We start from the raw sequence: 27,936 nt of genomic DNA on the forward strand, positions 1-27,936 counted from the left end.
CTCGTTCCAGCCAGTGCACCACGATTGGTATATCAAAGGCTGTGGTATGTACTACCCTGTCTGGGATGGTGCATATGAAAGATCCCTTGCTGCTAATCGAAAAGAGTAGCCCATAAACTGGCGACAGCGGGTTTCCTCTTTCAATATCTGTCTAATGCCATATAACCGTAAATAAAATGTGTTGAGTGCATCGTTAAATAAAACATTTCTTTCTTTAAAATATGACGTCATTTCGTCGTGTCCTAGTTGTAGCTGAAACATTTTGAGTTGGGTCTTGTTATTCACAAATCGGCCTCGGTAGCGTTGTGGTTAGGCCATCGATCTACAGGCTGGTAGGTACTGGGTTCGGATCCCAGTCGAGGCATGGGATTTTTAATCCAGATACCGACTCCAAACCCTGAGTGAGTGCTCCGCAAGGCTCAATGGGTAGGTATAAACCACTTGCACCGACCGGTGATCCATAACTGGTTCAGCAAAGACCATGATTTGTGCTATCCTGCCTGTGGGAAGTGCAAATAAAAGATCCCTTGCTGCCTGTTGTAAAAGAGTAGCCTATGTGGCGACAGCGGGTTTCCTCTAAAAAACAGTGTCAGAATGACCATATGTTTGACGTCCAATAACCGATAATAAGATAAAAAATCAATGTGCTCTAGTGGCGTCGTTAAATAAAACAAACTTTATTTTTGTTATTCACAAATAAAACAATAATAATATGGATAATAAAAAAATTATTACACTTGCATGTGAATCCGTACTGATTTTATGAAACTTATCAGGATTCATGTATTACCCTCGCTCTCGTTGGGCAATACAAAAATCCTAACACTCGTTTTGTAAAATCAGTACGACACAAGCTTGTATAACAGTCTATCTGAACACACATGAATCTGTGCAAATCTCAGCAGTTCAAGGGGTTTCTTGTTAGAATTTTCATTCCCACTTTGGAAATTCTGGAAACACCTTAATTTGAATTATTTTATTACAAATTAACTATTTTTTACATGAATGTATACACATTGATTGTTAAATATAATTAATACATGTTCATTATCTTCTGTGATATATTTTTTCAGAATTCGTCCACAGAATGCCCGAGAGCGCATTGATATGTGCCAGATCTGCACGAAAGTGGTTCCTGGTGAACAGCAGATGGTGCTGGGCAAGGACAAGGCCTTCACCTTCGACTATCTGTTTGATGTGAAGTCCTCACAGGAGGCCATCTACAACACTTCTGTTCGCCAGCTTATTGACGGGTGAGTCAACCTGCAATAAAATACGATATGTAATCACTAGACCGTATTTTTAAATAAAAAATGTTTCTGTCATCTTAACACATTTTAATGCCGGGTTAGGCAATAAGTATATTGTAAGTATTGCATTTTTAGAGCTTAATAAAAAGGAGAAGCCAAAAAACATGGTACGGTTATCTTAATTATACACTATCAGGGCTTTCCCCAGGGCCATTAGGCATAGCGGCCCGACACGCCTTGGTCCGTAAAGTAAGCGCTTTGACGGCGTGGAAGCGCCTTAAATCAATTGCTGCTATGCCTTGATTTGAAGTACTTTAGAAAAACAATTATCACAAGTACGAGCGTGGCAGTCGACTACCTCTTGCAATCAACTTGTGTACCAGTATACCAAGCACACCTAATCACTATGACAGGTAAAATACGTCCTAAATACCTAATAATTGACCAGTCGTCTGCTCACAATTGGTGTTTGATAAGTTTACCACATCTACTGGGACCGCTAATCCGTCAGGAAGGCGCTTACGCATAATGGGATTCCCGTGCCGAGCAATCAAGCTTCAAGGCCGATCAAAGAAGATGCCCATTGACAGAATCAACTGTACTATTTAACTCAATAAACAATAGGTGAAGCACTTTTTAATAGTACAGTTAAGTTGGCAATCAGTAATTTCTATCCTAACACCCCCTTCCCAAAACACACTGAAAACATCCAGGGCTCGCGCTGTCGGTAACCAATTCAGCCATCGGCTAATTAAAAATTATTTTTACAAAAAGATGGCTAATAAAATTTGCAAGTGGCTAAAATTTTGGCTGAGCCATTTTCTATCTTCTGATGTGAACAAACGGTTACATAATCTATTCGACACCTCAAACATAATAATACCAAATATTCAATTAGCATAATAGCGATCTCGCAATCGGTAACGAGCAACGGTGTTATCCAGAATACAGCGTATGCCTTATGATGTTTGCTAATATTAATAATCAAGGTTATTAATTTTAACGGCATGTATTCGACATGTATGACAGCAATGTGACGGCGATTCAATGTCTGGAAGATATGTAACTTGCTATTTTAATTTTGTAAAGTCTTTGAACCAAAGTAATAAAAACAAACCGACAGTGCATGTCAATTTGAATACACATGCCAGTTCAGGGCCGAAAGACATGTCGGCTATCCCAAGGGCTGAGTTCAGCCAGACTGAGCGGAAACAAAATGTTCGCTACACTGGTTTGTGCGCTTCACGTTAAACCAAATGGACACGATGGACACCAATCAAATAGTTCGCGAACGTTAGGAAGAACGTTCATTGGCTGAACTGAGGAAAGCTCTCGGCATAATGTACGTCACGCTTCAGAGTCAGCTGACACCCACGTGTCAAGAGATATTGTTGCGGACATGAACAATACGATTACACAGGAGTAAATCTTGATGTAAATGTGTAGAAAAACAATAGTTGTTTGCATCAATGAATATCTAACTGCAGTTTCGTTATTTCCTTTGTCTTTGTTAATTTTGTACCTATAGTCGAGAGCACGCACTGAGATCGCGATCACGGGAAATGAACATGCAGTGTTTATACAAATTGCAGTTAAACGTACACTGAATTAGTTTACAATAATCATATTTGTTAGATAATGCTAGATATATATTTGTTAAACTGTGAGGTGACATTTAATAAGTTAGCTGGATTTAAAAAATATATATTTCTTTTTATTTTATTAACGTTTTGGTTTTTTTTGGGTTTTTTTTTTTATAAATGGAATATACTGTGAAGTCAGCATTCTTAGCTTAGGTATTTTACAAGCAGAAATCACATGAAAAATTATGAAATTGTTGGGCGTGGGGAATTGATGGGATGGGTTTTTTAAAAAGTTTTAACCCCCCCCCCCCAAAAACAACCCCAACATGATTTGATGGATTGAAGGCAAACACTTAATTGTTTTCAACCCACTACCCCACTTCTTTTGGCTTCATTTTTGTGTTATAATGATGCTAAATATGTAAGCGCCTTAAAAAAAATCCTGAGGAAAGGCCTGAATATTGGATGGTTTCAGGATTTAAAATTTTATGAAAACACCTTTTTGGTTCCGTGTCCTGTTATAATCAAACCTAAATGCTTAATTCACTGGGCTATGTCCTGCCCCATACCAAAGCAAATATATATAATCCAGTGTTCGAGATTAACGGTATCCCGATATCCCGGGGATACCAGAATTTAATTTTGGATACCAGACTTCAAGAACCCAGTATCCCACCGGGATACCATATAATGTTGTTGCTTTTTTTAATCCTGCATTTTTATTTTTAGCTGAAACAATGAAAGTCGTCATTTACTGGTGAAATTCAGTAACAGTATTTTTGAGCTTGTACCCAGTCTAATGCTATGCCATAACAATATCTCCCCCAACTCGTACCCAGTCTAATGCTACACTGGAACAATAGCGTCGTAGTGTAGCAATAGACTTGGAACTGCTAAGTCGCTATTGTTTTTGTTCGATGTTTCGTCCCTTCAAATTTTATTTGAGATATTGATTCCACATCTGCAAAAAATTGATACAGATAGGTTTATCATTAGTAATGTCAGAAACACTTGTAGATTACTGCTAAATATTAATTTGTTAGTATTACGCAAAAATAGATGCAGCAAATCTTTTTTGCCGATTCCATTTGATTGCGAATTAATTTTAAGTGGGATACTAAATTCTGAGGTACATGTAGGATACCAGATTTTGAAATGTTAGTATCCATCTGGGATACTGCCCAATTTTTTTTATTTCGAACACTGTAATCATGATGATACATGTACAATAATTGAACTTGAGAGTAAAATGCAGACACTGAACAGTTTGTCAAAGATAGCATCTATACTTTGTTGATGCCAAGGCTGTGATCAACTCTTTGTTTTTTTCACAACCCTTAGTCTAGAGAGCTAGAGGTCAGACCTGCTGCCTTCACAGCAAGAGATCTTTTAAATGTGCACTTTACCATAGACATGACAACTTCTGATACACAAGTCCTTAGGCACTGGTTAAAAAACAGAGTTGAAATCCCAGTCTGTTAACAAGTGAACACTCTTCCACTGAGCTACTAGTATGTGGTAAATGTAAACCAAAATGTAAAAAAAAAAAAAAAAAAAAAAAAATATATATATTAATAAAATCTTGATGACAATGCTGAGTCTTCTAGATACAAGAAAAAGTTGTTGCCACTTTTTTTATATTAGTTTTTTTTTAAAGCAAAACCATGTCATGTTTTCATATAAAATTTATCCACAATTCCTTATTTTTAAAAGCAGAAAATATGCATGCAACTTGTATGTTTTTACCCATGTTTTCTATTCTGCATTACTGTTAAATAAGGTTTCACTATAAGTCTAATAAGAAGTCTTAATACTGAGACAAATTGTAAACTGCTGCTCTCTTTTTAGCATTTGCTTCCAAATTACAATTTTAAAAAAACACAGCTAAAAACATTAGATTGCTTCCTACTTCACAAATTGAGTTTTGAGGTTTGAGGTGATAAAAACTGTATGTTTGATACTAAATCTGCATCAGTGTCTCTGTGAACCCAAGATTGTGTGCGTAATTGTATTATAAAAAAAAAAATTATTGTAATGAGAATGAAAATTGCAACATTTCTACTAAATTAGACAACCCTTGGTTACAGCCCACACAGTCTAAATGTACACCTACTGTGCAGTATAATTTGATCAATCAAATTAATTTCATTTCAACTTATTTTCATGCTTATATCCAAATAAGATTCAAGCATGCTGTCCTGGGCACACTGTGGCTATCTGGGCTGTCTGTTCAGGACAGTGAGTTAATTGTTAGTGGTTAGTGAGAAAGAAGAGGGTGTAGTGATCTTACATCTACCTATGGAGTTGTTAAAACTCATCCTGGGTGGGAGCCGGCCGGTACCGGGTTGTGAACCCAGTACCTACCAGACTTATGTCCGATGGCTTAACCACGACACCACCGAGGCCTGTCCACACAGTCTAAATGTACACCTACCTACTGTGTAGCAGAAGATGCTTCACAGTCCGGTGACTTCCAGCCCTGTAGAGAGAGATATATGAAAGGAATTAGCTAACTATGATCACAAAGGCTGAAGAGCATTAGACAGGTGAATGACAATCTGTACACTATACCTACTTTATCATTACACAGATTTGTCAAAGTGCCAACTCGGGGAGTGGACTGAAGTCCTCAAGTGTTTATAATTTGTACAGGGCAAAACGGTCACTTTTACAGCTGTCCATAATGGTCACTCCTTGGCACCTGCAGGTTCCAGGTGAGGTCAGAACTTTTAATGGTCCACAAGGACCATCCTTAAACATTAAAGTGCTGTTCCAGATGTATGATGTATTGAGCTATATCAATCAAGATATTATTTAATATGATTAGAAAATTATAAAAAAAAATGTAAAAAAAATTATATACCGGTATATTTTCCATTTAAAAATAGTCCCCTGAAAAACAGAACCAGCTGAATTCGTTTCGGGAATTTCCGTAAGATTTGATCCGTGACGTCATGAAGGGAACTCCTTTCGATAGTCCGCGCCATTGTTCATTGCTTCTTTTGTGTTTATTATGGTTAAACGGCGTGTTGGTGGCAGCTGTAGCGATACAAAAACCGATAAATTTAGTCTTCACACATTTCCTAGTAATGTTGCTGTGAGAAAGCTGTGTGTGAATTTGATTAAAACAACGTGGAAATACTGGACAGGAAGAAAATGCCGGAGACCGTTGTTGCGATTCATCCTAACTGGCTTGTCGGCTTAAGCGAGATATGGGAATACCATGTGTTATGGCTTTTAAAAAAAGATACCGTACCAACAATTTTTCTGCGACACAAAACAAATGACAACAAGCCGACGCCATCCACACCGAAACGACCTTGGGGTGCATATCGTCAATGTCCCAAATTGCGTTATGCTTTCAACTCCGGTCAGTTTGTTTTCTCATGCACAGTTCGTGCAATCATCGAGATCCGATTTGTTGTCGTTTGCATCTCGTTCATTTGTGAGATTTTTCTTTACAGTTCGTGAACATTAAAACAATAAAGTACAGACAAGTAAGTATCTATAGCCTAGTCCGTCCCATCCTACAAAAATGTAGGGGTTTTTTTGTAAAAAAAAAGAAGAAAATACATTAAATTAATTTTACTATACCTTCCCACAGAGAAAACCTTTTTTCATACTATGGAATGTGCTATAAGTTATTTATTTCTGAGCAGACTGTTTTCACAACTGCACACAAAAAAATAGTATTGTTTTGTTATTTCCAAAACACTTACTTTTTACGTCAAACTAAACTGAAATTATTCACACAAAAAAACATCTTCATAGATGGATGGGACGGACTAAAAGTCGTTTTTGTTTATTTTTTTAAATTAAAATAAGTTATTTATTTCTGAGCAGACTGTTTTCACAACTGCACACAAAAAATAGTATTGTTTTGTTATTTCCAAAACACTTTTACTCTTTTTTTTTACGTCAAACTAAACTGAAATTATTCACAAAAAACCCCATCTTCATAGAGGGATGGGACGGACTAAAAGTCATTTTTGTTTATTTCTTGAAATTACCGATATCGGGTCCACTTGACTCGTAGAATTCAAGAGTTATTTATTGTCTTTTCTACTACATCACAAGTATTAGAATATACAGTGTAGCAAAATAATTCGCACGAAAAGCTAAAGAACAAAACAAGAATAAAAGTTGTAAATTAGTGGTAAGTTGTCTCCACGACCTTTTTCATCATCATCTGTCAGGCCGGTGGTTCGTCGTAAGATGTTCCAGGTTCAAACTGATAAGGCATTATTTGTTGTGTTGCACAAATATTAGTCCAGTCGTCATTACTACACTATTCATCATCGAAAGAAGAATCGCATGATCAATGAGCTTGGCAGTCGCTGTCGATCCCACTTTCGCTTGCGCTGGAAGTCATCTCGTGGTAGGTTTCAGTGAAGCGCGTTCCCTTCGTGACGTCACGGCTATTTACAGGCAAATGTTTTTACCGAGAATTTTACTCGGTCGTTTCCGGCAGTGTTCTACGGGAGTGATGTTTTAATACTTTTATGGGGCATTTTCGTAATTATTGATTTTACCTATCGGTGTAAAATATTATTGCAATGAATTAAGAAAGCATTTAATTATGGAATTTGAAATTTTAGTGTATGGTCTGGCACAGCACTTTAAGTAGATGTAGAGTTTGTAGACACATGTCAAAACCGGCCTCAGTGGTGTTGTGGTTAAGCCATGGGATATAAGGCTGATAGGTAGTGGGTTCACAGCCCATACTGGCTCCCACCCAGATCAAATTTTAAGGACCACTACACCAACTTCTCTCTTACTAACAACTAACCCACTGTCCTGGATAGACAGCCTAGATAGCTGAAGTGTGTGCCCAGGACAGCATGCTTGAATCTCAATAGATCTCTTTCACATTCCACTGTGCATGTGCCCATTGCGGGGTAACTCGAGGATGCAAACCGCGAACTCACACAAGATCTTGCAAAAATAGACCTGTGGACAAATTGGGGGGCATAGACAATGGGGGGCCACACAATGGGAATGTGAATATCTCCATGATTAATTATTCTATCAGTAGGGAACCCGAAAATTCTGTCCACATTCAACAAGACTTATTGGAGACATTTATGAATTATTGCTTATCACGAAAGAAAAAATATTTTGTTGTTAACGCCCGACAAACCATCGGTTCGGAATCGTACGCATTAAATATCGGATATGGGCTGAAATAATATTAATGTGTGCGTGCGTGTATGTATGCAGATATTTATTGTATTTAACATAATTTAAATATTTATAAAGCATTATACAGATAAATACATTCAGGATTCTTGTCAGGATTTCTTTTCACCAAGTTATTTAAAATTTTGTTCAGTATTTGGAATAAAATTAAATGATACATATGAAAGTTGAGCTATGGTATACAAAACATTAGAATCATGCAGGCCTGTAGGAACGATATCTGGAGTGGGGGAGGGGAGAGGGCACAATCTGTAGTGGAGGGACACAGTCTAGTTGGTGGGGGGGGGGGGGCCAAAAGCCATATTTTAAACCGGGTTTATAAAAGTGGGGCTATAGTCCTCCCCCCTCCGACTTCTTGGTTGCTACTGACCTGAGAATGGTCAGAAATGTAACTGTATTGCATATACAGCTATTTAAATTTGAAGCAAGATTATTTAACCTAAGAAAGATGTAAGTTTTATTTATAACAGATTAGACTAGACGACAGCTTGATAATATAGCTACAAACTCAGGATGGTCTCTTTGTTATAAACTCATGAGGGCTTATTATGCGTAGTCATAAGGTACTTCGTTTGAATGTTTGAAGCAAACATATTAAGTACCATGTTAGGCCCGTAGCCAGGGGGGATCAGGGGGATCGGACGATCCCCCCCCCCCCCCCCCCATGCAGGATTGAGAGTTCCACTCAAATGAAGAAAAAAAAAAAGGATTTTACATATAAAAGTCCTTGTCCTTAAATGACCGGGATAACTAACAAGAATGTCCGTCTGAGGTTCCATTTGCTGAAAGTTCGATCTTCCTCAGTGGGCCCGTTTGATTATTTCCCTTCCCAACCAATGATCCATCAAAGGACGTCGTGTATGCTATCCTGTTTGTGGGATGTGAGAAGTATGCCATATATCATTTATTATAAATACATTGGTCCGACTGAAAACAAACGGTTTCTTGTCGTGGCTCTGTGATCAGGCCATTTTACATGCATACCACAAATTAATGCAACTTGTTAACATATATTTCGCAACAAAAGTTTGTGTATTATTCTCGAGTATAACTGGTGTCATCTCATCCTCAATCCTGTTTGGGAAACCCCCTCCCCCGTCTACGGCTCCGCGCCTTCGGCACTCGCATTTGACGAGTTCTGTTTACATGAAATATTGACGTTATATACACTATTCATAAGTTAGACCAAACATCAAATTAGGATCGTATCGGGTTGCATGGGTCTACCACTCTGGAAAAGTTGCTGCACTTTATGTTATGTATAATCATGTACGTTATAAAAACGTGTGATACTTGCGTACCATATCGATACATAGGACTTCTCCCTACACTTGTAAATGTGTATCAGGGTGTATACTACCAAATCAAATCCCATAGACGACAATAGTAACATATGTGGCTAAAACTCCTACCTGCAACGTATCAACCGACATAAACGCCACGGATATAAATACTACCACCCCTTACACTTAAAGTGAATCAGAAAAAAATGGGGGTCAAGCTGCTCGTTTCTGAGATAACGGGTAGCGTCTATGACTAACCTAGTTTCGCACAAAATTCGAGTACTTTTTTTTACAGGTACCCCATACATGTTTCAAGCACAAGGCTACTTGACACATTGGTACTAGATGAAATAAAATTGCACATTTGTTTTACCCAGATGAAACTATTATTTCTTACAACCAACACACTCACATTTATAACCAATCACAGGACTTGTGTTGTTCACTTCTCTATCAAAAGTTGGGTGCACCTCGAACTTTGACCCATCCGGAAGTTATTTGGTTTAGTACTACCATCAAAGTGCTAATGATCTCGACCAATGTTCTCAGGTACAAAATACAAAATAGTAACCAAATACTATTGTACATACAGATATATGTTTACTTAAACTGATCTTCATGTAAAGAAGAAGATGTCATCTTCTAAATTCTTCAAAACAAATAACGCAAATAGCATGTCAACTTTTACTTCTGCATTTACATGTGATGTCAAACTTTGAGCCGCGTTTACTCGGTTTCTGACGCCATGCTACGTTGTATGTTTTCGCGTGTGACGGCTCATATATGTTTTAAAACTTCGTAAATATCAGATGTTATTTCAAGTGAAGTTGTATGTATCTGATATAAATGATAGTGAAAATAAAATAAAATAAAATAATAAATAAAATAAGATAAATAATTTGTGGATAGACATGTAACATTGATTAGTAATTGTATGATTGTCTTTTTTAATGAAACGATAAGGGGTAAATAGAGCTGTGATAAATGCCTGTGCGAGTTAGTGGTTTTGTTGGGGTTTTTAGGGGGAAGAGGAGGCATATTTTATTAAATTTTAAATACTGATACATGTGGAGAATTAAACATCACTGGAAATCTGCGTGAGTATTTAACTATATTTCTAATTGTTAAAAGTAAAAAACCCACATTCCACTAAAATTAATTTTATTGTATGAAGCTTTTAATTTTGCGTTGTTAAAATATCCTTGACAGGCGGCTCCAGAGACTTCGTCAAAGTTAATGTTTCACTGCTTTTGGTCTTAAACCATTCCGATGTAAACTTTAGTAGACCGTTTTTCGCAGCCATTTTAACATCTTATACGAAATATGTACGTTGGTCGCTAGAGATTCACAGCTCCTACGAAGCTACTCACGACGCTCATGACAACAGTTACTGTCAATCATGCCCCCCCAATTTGTATATAGCCTCGATACCGTCCAATTTGGCAAGGGACAGTACTTTTCACGCACATGCACAATGGGAATGTGAAAGAGGTATATTGAATATAAGCACAAAAATATGTTGAAATGAATGTGTCAAAAATCAGTTCAGTTGCAATACATACATGTACTTGTACAGTGGACTTTTTGTCAAAATTTGACGTGGCAGGACGTAGCCCAGTGGTAAAGCACCTGTCTGATAAACGGTCTGTCTAGGATCAATCCCAGTTGGCAGACCCATTGGGTTATTTCTCCTTTCAGCCAATTCTCCACAACTGGTGTAACAGAGGCCATGAGATGCTGCATTTAAAAGATCCCTTATCGGAAAGGTCTTTAACCATATGTCCAATGCTATAAAACCAAAATTAAAATATGTTGTAGTGCATCTTTAAATAAAACATTCCTTCAATATCGGTCCTTATCTAAATTTGCATAAGGCCAAAAAAAAGAAGAAGTTTGTTTCAGGTAACATGGCCAAAAAAAGTAGGGTAGGTACATGTAGGTAGGATTTTTTTTTTTTTTTTTTTTAGTTCAAAGGTTACCCTACCTTAAATGTGTTTGCCAGAGAAAAACTCAGTCTCAAGACGAAAGACATGAAGGCAAGCTGTCTGAAAAATCTTAGTTTACTCTTTGCAGCCAGAGAGAAATAAAAACAATTTCACTGTCAATGTCTGTTTTAAGTTTCACATGCCATTTTCAAAAGACAGGAAAACAAAAAAAGTTCAAACTATTCCTTTCACCAATAAAAGTCAGTAGATGACTGCACAGAAACTTCACAGCTTTGTCCAGTTGGTCAATAGATGTTTGCACAAAAAGTTCACAGATTCATCCAGTCAGTAGATGACTGCACAAAAACTTCACAGATTTGTCCAACTTGTATTGGAAATAACAAAACAATACTAATTTTGTGTGCAATTTACAAATCAATCGGCTTAGAAATGAATAACTTGTAGTAAATTTCATAGTAATAAAAAAGACGTTCCTAGCTCGATTACTCTGACTGTAAGAGAGCTAGACGGACATTTGGACATAAATAATGAGAGCGTGTTTATGTTCAAATGTCCGTCTAGCTCTCTTACAGTCAGAGTACTCGGGCTAAGGCGTTCCCTGTGGGACGGACTTATAGTTTTAATGTTTATTAGCCTATTGAACGGACCCATGCTAAAATCACCCAAATTAATTTATTTCCAATTAACTGAAACACTGAAATAAATGTGAACTGTTTAATGTTTGTGGTTATTCTTGAATATTCCGTTTATTTAATTATTACCCATGCTCAGCAGTTGATAGGCCTATCTACATCACTGGCGTAGGAAGCGGGGAAGGGGGTACTTTGTAGCAGCATCGATGGTTTATATATTAATTTTATACGTGTGTGTACCCACCCACCCCACTTTTTGGTATCTTCCTACAGGCTACACCCATGTATATTAACAAATTCTGGGTACTAGGCCTAAGCAGTAGCCAACAACGAAAATTGTACCACGTCTTCTTCAAATGACCTTCACCTTTGCATGCGGAAACAAACGCGATGACTTGTAGTGCATGTGGTATCGAGAAATCCTTGATTGTTTTGTTGAGATCGCACGTTGTTTTTGGAAAATAAACCTACAATGTATGAGATGACTGGAGTTACGATAATACGATATATTTTCCTCTATAGGCCTACAGTATTTAGCAGTTTGTAATAAAAGCCGTTTAATCGCCACACACGTTACCGTACTGTCATGCGATCTCGTGTGTCATCAATTACCGTGGTACCTAATAAGAGCACGTGCTATTAACAGTGTTCTACACTCGGTTTTATAACTTACTCTTCTTTGGCTAGTGGACAAACAAAATTTACTAGCCAAGCTTAAAATGTTACTCGCCATAGTGCGACACTACTCATTTTGTATCATTTATGAATGTGTTGTAAGTATCTGGATTGTTTTTGCCAAATTACTAAAATCAACGATGAGTTCCGAATTGTACCGACAATTAATACGGAATTCACAGTGATCAATCGGACAATTTAGTAAATAATGAAATGTTCCGACTGCACAATGATGTCAACAAATTTCATTTGTTTTCGCTGCTAGGACTCTGAACGCACATGGCAAATAATTTAATACTTAGACGTTTTTGGAGTCAGTCGCCACGCCAACATTTTGGTCGCAACATAGAACACTGGTTAATGATTCCAATTTCAAACAAATTAGTTATGCTCATATTCATTCAACGTCCAGGCATGTCTAGTCTGGGTCCAGTTTCTAACAACACCAGTGATTGGGTCCAGGGCACGGTGTAAGAAGGTGCCAAAAAGTGGGGTGGGGGTGTATAAAAACCATCGCTGCTCCCCCCCACGCACACACATCCCTCAACCTCCATTTAACACACACACTGACGTGTAAGAGTTATCCTACTTGAGTACTTCTGTCGTCTGCTTTGTCGATCCGCGACCACAACTTCTCTGTGCGCTTCCCCCCACACCACCCCACCCCAGCAGAAAAAAAAAGTTCAGGGTCGGTGGCAAAATTTAGGGTCGGTCGGGTGACCGGAAAGAAACGATTATTTTTTTTTGGCCTAACCAGGATCAAGATACAAATACACTGATTTTGAGTTTCTAATATATGTCACACAATCAATACATGTATACTTCTTTCAATATCTGTATATTATTATGTACATGCATATCTTAATATTACATTGTACACTGAAAACCAACTAGTATGAGTTTCAATTACTTTTGCCGAAATTAAAAACACAATTTTTTTTTTTTTAATCAGCAAAATATTTAATATTGAATAACTGTTCCACAATTTATGTAAATATTTTACCTTTGTTATTTTTTCAGAATTGTTTACTATTTTGCCCTACTGCTTTCAGTTTTACCATTGTATGATTGACATGCAATAGTTGGTGTTTAGTTTCATACAGACCCAGTAGCTGATATACATGTACACATATATTTTGTCAGCTGTGGTGTCATGAAACATTTGTTTGTTAATTTATTCTTCTTTTTTTTACATTTGGTTTTCATTATACATTCATATATGTTATTTATTTTATTCAACATGCACATATATTTACAATGTATACATGTATATCCATGTTTTCATATATCATGTTACTGTATTGACAGTGTACAGTTGTAAATGTAGTTTAATTAGGGCTTTTTGGGGTGGGGATAGGGTGATATGTTACCACACACTGCCTACTTTATTTGATACCATGCATACATGAACTACACCCCACCCCATTTAATCATTTTTTTCAATACACATATCTTTATTATATAATATTCAAAATTACTCTGAGGAGAGTACCCCCACCCCAAGAATACGTTATAGTACACTTTTTATTCAGCAGAAGAAAGAAAGAAAGACATATTTTATTTAACGACACACTCAACACATTTTATTTATGGTTATATGACATCAGACATATGGTTAAGGACCACATAGATATTGAGAGAGGAAACCTGCTGTTGCCACTTCATGGGCTACTCTTTCTGATTATCAGCAAGGGTTCTTTTATATGCACCATCCCACAGACAGGGTAGTACATATTACTGCCTTTGATATACCAGTCGTGGTGCACTGGAACAAGAAATAGCCCAATGGGCTCACCGACGGGGATCAACCATGCATCGAGCGAACACTGTAGCACTAAGCTATGTCCCACCCTTTCAGCAGAAGAAGACACTATTGCTGTGCGTAGCTAAGTTTTTGTTTTTGTTTTTGTTTTTGTTAACAGTGCTCCCAGTTATTTTAAAGCTAGACATTTAAATGACTAAAAAAAAGAAGAAAAAAAAAAGAAGGCTATGTCATACATTTTGTATTAACATTTGCATTGTATGCAATGGAGCATACCCGTACCAGTACATATATATGTAAGCTGTATGCCAAAACAATACATGTACATGTGTACATTGTAGTAAATATGATTTGAGAAGTGACCTGTTCTGCTTGCTTGAACATGCGTGTGATTGTTGTTTGGGTCAGTGATCACAGCTAGCCACACTTGTGTTTGATGTTTAGTATCACTTAACCCCAATTCCTCTCAACAAGATACCAGTAATGTAATAACCTCAAGTACCATTTGACCCCATGTTTACTTTACAGCGCTATCTCCTTTGTATACAAACCATACAGTGTACTATTATTTTGGTGTGTACATGTATATATGTGAATGCATGCATACATGTGTGTGTGTGTGTGCACACACGTGTGTGTGTGTGTGTGTGCGTGCATGCATACCTGCACGTGTGCATGTTTTATAATTAATTAAATGTTGAATTTAATAACTTCACATTTATAACACATATCAATATATAAATTAGTTTGTTATTCTTTGGCTTAATCCTATGGAACTTTCCAAATTTCCTAGGACCATACTACCCTCCACCTGTTACCGGCTCCGGTCGAACTGCTGGTGCTCCCTTGCACCAGACAGTGCAGGTGGTCCCCCCTCCACCCCACCCCTTTCCTGTCCTGGACAGAGGAGCCGGCACCTCTGCCCAGGACAGGTGTGCGCTACAACAGCTTGTTCTGAATGTGCACGTTAAACATTCTGACCTGACCTGACCTCATATGTTAGTTTTTGCCAAGATAGGCAAGTGATCACTACCACATCCCTCCACACTGACCTGGAAAGTTTCAGGAGATTGGCCTTTTATTCAAAACTTAAAATGATTGTTCACCTTGCAACATTTTAGGAGAGTGGTGTTTGGATCTTTTTGAATTTGCTCATGGCGAATACTATATATGATGGCAGCAGGTTTCTTATCTTTAGATCAGCTGTCAAAATAACTGTACACATGCATGTATTTTAGACACCAAATACAGCTGTAGTTTAAAATGGGACGACATATGGTGTCTTTAAACATTCATTTCCTGCCCTTATTGTTTGTTTTCTAAATAAAAGTATGCAGTTCTATATTTCTAAATTGTCAAATCCATAATATTCATACAAGTTACCTTTAACAAGTTCATAATGCAGTTTGATGAAGTTATAAAATGCCAGATTTAGTGAACTGTATTATTGTGTAACAAGTCATTTGTTTTTGTATTGTTTTTGTTTTTCAGTAGTTCAAATGTTTAGATACAGTAAAAAAAAAAAAAAAAAAAAAAAATCAAACAAGTACTAAAACACACACACACACACACACACACACACACACACACACACACACACACACACACACACACACACACACACACACACACACACACACATACTTATAATGTTTAGCAGTATACGGTGGGGGTTTTTAACATTTCTTTCCTGCCCTTATTGTTTGTTTTTTAAATATAGATGTAAGTACTCTGGGGCACATGCAGTTCTATGTTTTTAATGTCAAATCTATAATATTCACACCAGTTACCTTCCAAAAACATAAAAAGTTTGATGTTGTAAAATGCCAGATTTAGTGAACTGTATTGTGATGTAACTAGTCATTTGTTATCTTTTTTTTCAACAGATCTGAATGTTTTAAGTAGACAAGATAAAAAATAATAATAATAAACCAAAAAATTCATACACACAAAAAATATTAAAACTTTTTATGTGACTACTTGTACTCTTTTCAAACAGGTTTTATTCTAATTCTGGTTTTCCTATAGTATAACTGCAGAAATATTCAAAATTTCACTCTATTCCTTTGTGTAAAATAAAATGTAAAAGCTTGTACCTATATATGCCATTTTCGCCAAGTTGTATCATTTGCAATTAATAGAAGCTGTGTTTGCCTTTTGAAAGATTCATTTTAAAATCTGTTGATGTTTATTCAGGTGCTAAGTTAAAGGAACAAAAAATAATTCTTGATGCTAAGTACTCAAAAAGGGGTTCTGTGGGATTCAGTATCAAATCTGTTTTTGTTTATTTAGCTATTTTTGAATGATTCCTTGCAAAATCTGTTTTTGTTTTTTCAGGTGTTTTGAAGGTTTCAATGCAACAGTGTTTGCTTATGGCCAGGTAAGCTTTATTTTTAATACATGTTAGTTGGTTTTACCTGTACATATATTTCTAAAATAGTTCTTCAACCTGAAAATTTATATAATGTACATGTACATTGTACATTGTGTACTTTATTTAAGCTGCTCAGTTAAAAAAAAAATGAATTGCCTATTTTATTAATTTTTGATGAACAGAATTTTGATTTTGACTACTAATATTTAAGCAAATTATCAACATTGGTAACAATTATTGTTGCCTAAACCCTGCTATAGTTTGCGACAGAGTCCTATTCACCTTTTGTGTTGTCATCTTTCTGATGTTCGTACATATGTAAAATGTACAATGAACTAACCTTTAAAGACACTTTCTTTTGATATGTTGTGGGTTTTTGATCCACCCTGAAAGCTTGTGACTGAAATAGTCTATTTGATCAAGTAAATTGGATTGGAGTTAAAAGATGTACTTGTCACAACTACTTATTTAAACAATTACTTGGGTTAAATATCTAGTTTCGGGGACTTTTAAAAGAGTTAAATTAAGCCATAAAACTCGGCCAAGAAAAACTATTCTGGGTTGTTTTGTTGGTGTGTGTGTGTGTGTGTGTGTGTGTGCATGCGCGCACGTGCACACACTATAAAATAAGTAAACCTATCCATAATAAAAGGTGATGTGGTCAAGAAAAAAACCCCAGATTTTATTTATTTACTTTTCTTAAATGGCTAAACTTGTAGATAAAGGTCATTTACATATTTTAATACACGTTGTAATATGAAGGTGTATTCAGATTTTTAAAAAATAATTTTAAGTACACAAATGTAGGTACAGCATGCCAAATTTGCCAATTGCGAATTTTATTTTAATTTGGCAAACAAATTTCAAGCAATAATTGGTATTTTGTTGGAAAATAACTGGTTTTGCATGTTTAAAGGTAATTTGGCGAAATGTTTTGCTCATCCAGAGCTAGCCCTGTGTACATGCTGTAGAAGCATATATGTCTAAATATCCTCTGTAGACACCATTATGAACTTAAATTTTCCCAATCCCATCAAACATGCAGCTACCAGGGACCATGGCAAAAGTCCTGGATAAATCCCTTGTGCATGCACAGTGTGTCCTTAATAATTATAGTAGTTTTAGCATGAAGGACATGTCTAGATGGTTTTATTGATAATAATACACAAGATGTCCATGCACCAGATTGGCTTTTATCTCTATCAAAAGATGGGCAAACGTCTTCATCCCGAGACGAGACGTCTGACACCCAGAGTCTGGCTGTATGTACATAAATTACATGTTGCAAGACCCGCGTAACCTGTCCACTAAGCAAATTTACACACGGATTCACAAAGTTTCATCGTAGGTGTGGCGGCTATTTTTATTCACTGGCATCGCATTCTTTATGGGATTGAGTGTTAGCTTTGAGATTCCTTCATCAGCTTGACGCAGGCCCATTGAGCACTTTCTTTATACTAGTGTGATGTCGAGTGCTTTTGTATTTGTCGATAAACGGCCTATTGTGTTTCCGTGATTGTACGACATTAGTGATACGTACAGTCCAAGAGAAAGTCACTCTGTGGTAACCGACATGAAAATTTGCCATTATCAGACTGTGTGTACTCGGTAGTGTTCCATGTGTAATGAGATTAGACCACGAGTATTAATATTTGTAGTCTTCACAACAGGGTTGGGTTACAAATGGAGACACATTTCTGCCTTCATGAATGCAAATATGTATACTTTGTCTTGTTTATAGATCCGTGGTGCTGGTTTTCATCTCTTACTTTTAGTAACATATTTTATAACGTGTTGATCATGTGGAAGTACTTCCCTGACCTACACATGGTGTATGGTACAATTACCCTGTGCACGCACTGGCACACCAAACAAGAATTGGGAAAGTTTTAATTGCTTCTAGGCATACAGTCACAATTTGCCCCCACCTGATATTTGCTCTCTTGTCAAGGGTTCATGGTTTTGTTTTCTTGCCAGTTTTCGCGTTATTTTCTGCTCTTGATTTTGTGGAACTTGGCAATCTTTTCTCCCTTTTTGTTTTTGTACTCTTCTCATTTTTCTTTGGTGGAATGTTGTTAAACATTAATTTATTTATTGGACAATCTCTTTATCCTTGAATGATTGTGGTGAGAATCTAGACAAAACACCTGTCTGTATACAAAATCGAAAAGTAAAATACTAGTGTTTTAACATCAGTTAGAAAGTACACATGCATGTATTTATTAAAAAACAATAATGATAGTTATAAAACGATTTAAAAAATCAGACATGCTGTTTTTTAATCAATATTAATGTAAGTATTATAACATACATGAACTGTAATTTCCTGCATTATTGTCCACTACACTGAATATCCGTCAACTAGCTATAATTAGGTTTTAGAAAAATACAATAGATAATGTAGTCTTCTCCAGGGAATAGTCTGCAGAGTGTCTGTAATGCAGCATGAAAGACAAATAGTAATATGGCCACCATGAATGTAGATCACATGCCAGTACCATGAGTTAATTACATGTAGCTGGTTTTATTGTAATTTGCACAAAAATATATTTTTTTTAAAAAAGAAAAAAAGAAAAGAAAAAAAGAAGATTGAAATACATGTACTTGATTTTGTTTTATTTTATATTTCGTCTGAAACCATCATTTCATACTGCCTGCATGTTATTTTAACAGGTACATGTATAGCCTGTGGGCAGTACACAGGAAATTATGGTACATGTAGTACTACTACTACTACTACTACTACTAGCAGATGACTTTGTCCGGCTGGTTATTATAAATCATTGTCAAGAATGACTATCTGAATACAAACAACTCTCAGGTAGACACAGAGCCTTGCTTATTGGAGGCTTAACAAGCTTGTTTCAAGTTGGATGGCTCTTAGGTCAGTTCTGTTTGTTCCCACACGTCTGACATGTCAACTTGCTCAAGGAGGGGCTGTTGTAAAGTAACATGAAAATTACTGAGGATTACCATCTGCTGTAAAGCTCACTGTTGTGCCTGTCACTGGGCATGCTTATCATTATATTACTAATACACCTTGTTCAGGACAATGAGGAATGCCATTTTGTAACACCTTATATTCCCCAGCCATGTTTGGTATAGTGGTTACAAGTATGTAAGCCATAAGACTTGTGTTTTAAGGCTGATAGGTACTCGCTTCCAAGGCTCAAGATAGTAGCTTGCAAAAAGCTGTCCATTTTTTTTATTTTTTTTTTAGACCTATGAGGTGAAATAAAATTTCCACACCACCAAAATTGAATGTCCTTTTTAAAGACAAAAATGCACGCACAATTATCTCAACTGCTATTCTGAACATCATATTAATTCCATAATGCTCTGAAATACATCTCAGATGTCCAAATTGTTTTTATGTGTCCCAAATCTTCCCTCATCCAATGCTGTCATATTTTTAGCAGGTCGTTTTTTTTTCTTAGCAGGTTATATTTCCTTTGGCCTGCTATTTGAAAAAAAAAACATCAGGCCATATTTTCGTTTGTACTTCAAGCCCTGAATGGTTTATATTTACATCACCACTACATGTAGCTCCAACCCTCAGTATCTGTAAAGTTCATCAGTATTGTGTACATACATAATTTGTATATACATGTATAGGGTGTATACCACCAAATCAAATCCTATGGACGACAATAGTAACATATGGCTAAAACTCTTACATGCAGTGTATCAATCGACATATACACCATGGATATATATACTTTCACCCCTTACCCTTAAAGTAAATCAGAAAAAAATTGGGGGTTAAGCTACTCATTTCAGACATAGTGGGTGATGCCTATGACTAGTTCCTCACAGATATTGTCATGCTATTTTCAGTAGGACCCTGCGCATGTTTCCAGCACAACGGTAGTTGGTACACTGACACTAGTTCAAATTAAATTACAGGAATTTACTGGCCAGATGAAACAATATTTTATCACAACAAACACTGTCACATTTATCACCAACGGCAGAACTTGTGGTATTAACTGCTCTATCAAAAGTTAAGTGCACCTTAAACTTTGACCCAGCCAGCCGTTGGTTCAGTACTTCCATAAGGTCATTACATTGACTTGCTGCTTTGTCCTCAATGCATGGATCCCTGGGAAGAGAATATTTTGTTCAGTGTCACATTGCGATTTACTATGCATGTTTTACAGATTGCTATGCAATTCTAAAAGGTTTAAAATAGTTCCAATTGATTAGCAACTGTCTGTAATCAAAATATAAGAAATAAAACCTTTCTTGCTTTTGTAAGTCAGACATGTGTTCAAGATGGACATGCCTAAAGCTTAATTGAATAAAGGCATGTTAAAGAGTACCTGTCCTTCCATCCATCCATCCATGTAGACTGTCTAGATGACATACTTCAAAAATTGATTTATTAATTATCGGCTATTGGATGTCAAACATTTAGTAATTTTGACAGTCTTAGAGAAGAAATCCACTACATTCTTCGATCTTCCATTAATAGCAAGGGATCTTTTATATGCACCATCCCACAGGCAAGATAGCACATACCACAGCCTTTGTTATATCAGTCGGAACGAGAAATAACCCAATGGGTCCAGCCGATGGGGATCGAACCAGCCATGCATCAGGTGTGCACTTTACCTCTGGGTTACGTCCCACCCTGAATGTCTGGATTAATCTGTAAAACTACTTCCTTTTCTCATTGAATAATTAAGGAAGAAACAGAAATTTATGTCTGTATTATTTAAAAGTGGCCTTATGGTAGTTTTGTTCTTTTTAATTACATATGACATGTAAACCATGATATTGTTTTTCAGACGGGGTCGGGTAAAACCTACTCCATGGGGACAGGATTTGACATGGACATCAGTCCGGAAGAAATAGGAATAATACCACGGGCTGTCGACCATCTGTTCAGTGGTATAGAGGATCTTCGCCAAACAGCCTTCGAAAATAATGAACCACCACCAGAATTCAAAGTCAATTGTCAGTTCATGGAAGTAAGTTTAACAAATCACATAAATACGGGCTGTGATTTTTTGTAACCTTTTATTCAGTTTCAGCCTCTATCTCTCTCTCTCTCTCTCTCTCTCTCTCTCTCTCTCTCTCTCTCTCTCTCTCTCTCTCTCTCTCTCTCTCTCTCTCTCTCTCTCTCTCTCTCTCAAAACTTATTGGCACATCTGTAAGTAGGTTCACTTAGGTCCCAACACATGTAGGCCCATGCCCTAAAGATCACAACATAGTATGGTTAGAGAAAGTCTGTATACCACTCAACAGTAATTATTCACCATCCAACCCCTTAGTATATTGGAAGTTCTCTTCGTTTCATCCTACAAAACTAATGACAGTTTGAAAAATACTCTCACAAGAGTGATCTTAATGCTGTATATATCATCATTGGTGTTACATGTAGATCGGTGAACAGAAAAATTAATTAATAATAACCAAATTTAGCTAAAACTGAAAATGGCTTGGTGGCAATTTAGAGTGGCCACATTTGCAAAATAGGTCATTTATAATACTGTTCAAAGTTTGTGTGTGCATGCACACGTATACAGTTTAAAACTGGTTTACTATACAGTCATTCTATAATACAAAGTACACGGGTCTTTATGTCAATTGAACACACACTGTATAAAACATATTTTATATTGATGGACTAGTATAGTCATGAAAGAGTGAATCAATAATATAACTAGTGATAAATGCTGTCTATAGACTTAATGTTTACACAGAAATGTGACTGAAAAAATTATTATGATCATAATTTATTTTCTTACATGTATACATTCAGGGGGTTTAGTAACAGGTCAAACTTTAGGACCATAATTGTAGTTTTGTGCTCAAGAGGCCATCATAGTTATAGTTGTGTCCCAAATCACATAATCAAACCAGTGTTATGTAACCAGCTGTCTCAAGAGATTTGCTTTACTGATCAGTTTGGCATGGCCAGGATCTAGCTCAGTGGTAGAGTACTCACCTGGTGTGTATGATTCATCTCCCTCTGTGAAATCGATCATTGTTTCCTCCTAATCCCATCCAGTGTTTCAAGACTGGTATATATCAAATGCCATTGTAGGTGAAGTCTTTCTACCAGTGTATGCATGCAAAAGCACAAGCAACAGATCTGTTGTAGCTACATGTATTTGGTAATATAGATAGCCTATATATAGCAATTAATTTAACAACTGTTTCTTCTCACACACCAGACTAAGTGTTAAAATTACTGCACACTTACAGTGTATGTTAGGCATCAAATAGCCATAGTCTGCAGATCTAGCTCTGGGGGAGCAGACAATTTCTCTAAATTATCTATTAAAGGCACAGACCCTGTTTTCAGCCTGTAAAAATGAACACTAAGTTTGCTTCATCTACAAACCTGTAACACATGTGAATGAAGTTACAACAGAGTCAGACTAAATTCTGTGATGTTTAAACATGGAAATACTGTCTAAAAATAAGTAGAGCTTGTCTCGATTATAACCATTACTTCTCGGACGAACGTGCATTTTTAGAATTATGAAAAATGCTTATAATGGAATTTTAAAACAACCTGGATGACCAGAAACACTTCAGGGGTACAAAATGAAATTCTAAATAATGTAATGTAACAACTTTTAATTTAAAATATATTAAAAAAATATCTTTATTAGTGAAAAATATGCCGTATTGTGTTTAAAAACTAGGGTCCGTCACTTTAAACTTAAAAAATTGCAGAAACCTGTTAACAAAATATCAATTATTACAATCATTTTTTTTTTACCATATTTTTTTCTTTTTTCTCATTGTTTGTAAAATTCTCATTCAAATGGCAAATTTGGCAAGTGCCAGAGCTACCTGTAGCCATAGTCTGGTCTGAACACTATTTAAATTGCTTTATATGTTATTCAGATAGTAATTAAACACCTCGAGTTATCTCATGAATCAGTATTATAAATATCTGACCATACATGTATTTACTATCATCAGTTAAATTTGAGTGTACTAAATCCTTCTGACAGGAGGGGCGGGACGTAGCTCAGTGGTACAGTGTTCGCTCGATGCGCGGTCGGTCTGGGATCGATCCCCGTTGGTGGACCCATTGGGCTATTTCTCGTCACAGCCAGTGCACCACGACTGGTATATCAAAGGCCGTGGTATATGCTATCTTGTCTGTGGGATGCTGCTAATCGGAAAGAGTAGCCCATGAAGTGGCGACAGCGGGTTTCCTCTCTCAATATCTGTGTGGTCCTTAACCATATGTCTGATGCCATATGACCGTAATTAAAATGTGTTGAGTGCGTCGTTAAATAAAACATTTCTTTCTTTCCTTCTGACAGGACTGCTGTTACATTAACAGTTTTAAGCTGTAGCAAAATGTAAAAGGCTTTTATAGATGAATGTAGAATTATGCACCAGCATTCAGTCATAAATCAAAGAATTAAATATTTAAATCTCTTTACAAGTGCCTGTAAAGCAGGTAAATTTGACAGCACGAAAACCTATAAACATGGCTGATGTTCTATTAATCATGAGAACAGAAACGAAATAAATGTATTTTTACAGATAGAAATTAAACTTATTATACCTGATCAGCTATCAGGGTTTGTGACACAAGGTACAGATTATATGTCATATCATCTTGTGGAGAGACATTTATATAGGCCTACCTCCTGTTTGTCGATTTACTTCATCTGTTTGAATAAATATAAATTAAATTTATAAATGGTACGGGGGATGGGGGAGGGTGTAAAATAATGTAACCTAAAATCTTTTTTTTTTTTTTTTTTTTTTTTTTTGAGATAGATGATAATTAGGAAACTGCTGTTTAAAAGTTATCAAAGCACATGAAATGCAGCTATCGTCTAAAATAAAAACATTCAAACAAATTATTTTTCTCGCAGAAAGTCTGGCTACGTGTATTTGGGCTGTATTTACTACAGGTAAATTTACCTGTACTAAAACCAACCAACAGAGAGTGGTTTACCAGTAACAATTAAAACAGGTGGGAAGTCTGTACAGTGTGACATCTAGATGCTAAGATCTGTCACCATCTGGGCGGAATAAGAATGAACGCACATTAACTGCCAGCATAAACACAGATGTTGTGCCAGAGTTATTCTTGTGCATGCCGCCCTGGCTACAGGTGTTGCAAACATTGTGCTATCTAATTTGGTGGTGTTGACCTTTAATCTGGCACGGCATTTTAAGAGCAATTGCCTGACATTAATGTTAGATCACACGATGTTTAGAACAGTTTACAGTTTAATGGGAGAAAATTGTGGAAATGCAAAAGCTGGTTGATGTCTGTTCTCACGGATGCGCAGGAAATGCATACAGATAGACATGTAAATTTTCATGAATAATAATGGAATGACTTTCTCATAACTTTATTAACTAAAAAAGACGGCTGATTTTGTCCCATGTGGTTTAAAATAATATACATGTGCTTGTATTATCTGAAGACCCCCTCCAAAACGTAAATTAAAATATTTATTCCTTATAATATATACATGTATACCTATGTATGATATTCCTCGTACATACATGTACATTCTGTATGTATATACATACAGTGAAACACCTCAAAACTGGAACCTCTGTAAACAGAATTCCTGCAAAACCAGATGTTTTTCACAGTCCATTTTTAAATATTAATATACAACAGAATCTCTCTAAACCGGGTATGCCTTAAAACTGGACCTTTGACGTAGTCATATGTCCGATTTAGAGGAGTTTTACTGTCTTTATGTAATAAAGTGTATGTACTGATCAATATACATGTATGTTGTGATTAAACAAAGGAGGGGTGTTTGTTTAACGTACGTACACTTTTTAAACCCAATTTACCAGTCAGGCATAAAACAATAAATGTATTAATTATTAATGCTGGGTGTCAAGCATTCATTCATTCTTTTCTTCATTTATTTGTTCATTCATTGATTGATTCATTCATTCAGATGTGTCACATGCTATCAACAGACCAACAAACTGCAAAAATACTACAATTGTACCAGTAGTTATGCTACATGAAACAAGGGATTTTTAAATATAACCTTAGAGATGTTATGTTCATAGCCTCATTGAGGAGTCATAAAATACAATGACTAACCTACATGTACATGTAATACAATGACTATGTAACCTACATGTACATGTATCGGTGTACTGGCTAGTGTTAGGAAACAACGGCTTGTGGCACAGACAGGTTTAATGACACCACTATACATGTACTATGCTAATGTAGTATTTACATACATGTACATGTACATGTAAAATTGTAGGTGTGCTTTAGCTCACTGATTAACTAACTAGTCTTAGGATCAAGCCCTTATTAAAATTTTCTAATTGATTTTTGGTATGAAGGCTTGCTGATCCATTGTTTATGATAACTATTGTAATAATGCAGAGTTCGACAAATCCGCTAGCCCGACGCCCGTGGCTAGTGGTTTTTAAGTTCGGGCTAGTGAGAAATGCAAAACCACTAGCCCTGCGGGCTAGTGGTTTTCCCCACCCCCTCTCCTTATCGCTCGGTCGTGTTTTTGTTTTTGTTTTTTCTTCTTTTTCTCTCGGCTGAAATTTCGTTTAATAAATTTGATTGTGACGTTTGTCATAGAATAATATCAACAACATCATCTGTATATAATAATAATCCACTTGAACTAGGTCTGCAAACTGCAGTAACATGCTATCTCTACATCGTCACGGTTACAGCATGCATTGTTTACTTTTCCCTTTCAAGTTTCTGGCACAGGAAATAAGTCTAATGACATGCGTGTTTTGATTGGTTGGACACGTCACGTGGTAGTTAATCTCGCACATAATTATGTTTTAGGCTAACTTGGAAATCACCAATCGCGACGACAGGTTAATCTCAATCAAGTAAACCCCAGTCATGCTTTGAATTTCAGTGTTTGTTTTATTTACCTATTGTTTTCTAATTTAACACTTCGCTTACATATGGTTATCGGCAACCAGAAAAACAATTTACTTTAATGGTAACCGCACATGCAATGACTCGGCTTGGGCTATTACGTTTGGATAATGTCTCACAGCTGCCGATACAAGATAATACCTTTTTTGTTCATCAATTAACAACGGATTAGATGTCGCCGTTACAGTCTTTTGATATCGGTCTGACATGGGATAATGCCCTGTATTTGAGCAATTGGCAGTACCGTTCCTGGCGACATGAATAGTAGGCCCTAAAAACATAACCCACTACCAAATACACTGAACCATCTATTATCGTGTGTCACACTGTCGTACCCTCATTTAAATTTAATTGTTTTGATAGTGGTTTTAGATACCAACCATGAGTTTAATCAATTATTTTTCTCCGGGAGAGGGCAAAAGCGAAAATGGGACAATAACGATGGATCACACTTGACAAAAGACCAAACGTACATGTACAACACGACAAAACTGAAAGTTACAACATAATTTAAGTGTTTGTTTCATTTTACTGTTATAATCGTAAATGTGTAATCTTACAAAAATTAGATAAAAATCCAGTTATAATTGATCAAGAATTTGGGCTAGTGCTTTATCTTGGTGGGCTAGTGGTTTTCACAAACCCACTAGCCCTGTGGCTAGTGACTTTTCAAAATATTTGTCATACTCTGAATAATGGATGAGCCCTAATGCTAGAACATTGCATGAAGTAAAATGGATAGTGTGGTGTGTGCGTGTATGTGTAGGGCTCAAACTTAACGGCGGCACCGATGGCAATGAGATATAAATTGCCATAGGTAGAGAGCATCACTGATGGGACTTTTGTGTCGTCGGTAGAGCTCCTCAACATGGCGAAATGTATATACCTGGTGTACATTATCTGCCAATATTTAACATTTGCACATTTAAAAGATGTCTTCATATAACAAGAGCATTTCAGTCAGGTTTATTTGCTGCAAATGTCACTTTAAAAAAAATTGCCATAGGCAGGCTAAAAATTGCTGTCGGTGGACTGTTTCACCTATTGCAATTCTTTTTTTAAAAATTTGCTGTTGGAGACAAATTCTTACGTTCAAGCCCTGTGTGTGTGTGTGTGTGTGTGTGTGTGTGTGTGTGTGTGTGTGTGTGTGTGTGTGTGTGTGTGTGTGTGTGTGTGTGTGTTAACATTAGTCAATATAAAATATATAATATTTTCTTTTATAATAATAATTTACATGTACATGTATGTGTTTTAGCAAGAATTATATCATCAGGTGTCGATTTTTTTTTTTTTTACCAAGGCCATTCCATGGCAGAATAGGTTTTATTTCGACCATAGATTGTTTG

General features: G+C 36.4%; 1 protein-coding gene across 3 annotated transcripts in view; it reads left to right on the forward strand.

The window, feature by feature from the left end:
• Positions 1-27,936, forward strand: part of LOC121381972 (kinesin-like protein KIF21A) — a 135,609-nt gene that overhangs the window by 17,904 nt on the left and 89,769 nt on the right. For all 3 annotated transcript variants that reach the window (XM_041511413.1, XM_041511410.1, XM_041511411.1), the window contains exons 2-4: positions 1,074-1,253; positions 16,668-16,710; positions 21,495-21,677. In XM_041511413.1, the coding sequence (XP_041367347.1) occupies positions 1,074-1,253; positions 16,668-16,710; positions 21,495-21,677 (406 nt within the window). The remainder of the gene's footprint in view (positions 1-1,073; positions 1,254-16,667; positions 16,711-21,494; positions 21,678-27,936) is intronic.

Source organism: Gigantopelta aegis, chromosome 9 (genome assembly GCF_016097555.1).
Source record: "Gigantopelta aegis isolate Gae_Host chromosome 9, Gae_host_genome, whole genome shotgun sequence".
Lineage (NCBI taxonomy): Eukaryota > Metazoa > Mollusca > Gastropoda > Neomphalida > Peltospiridae > Gigantopelta > Gigantopelta aegis.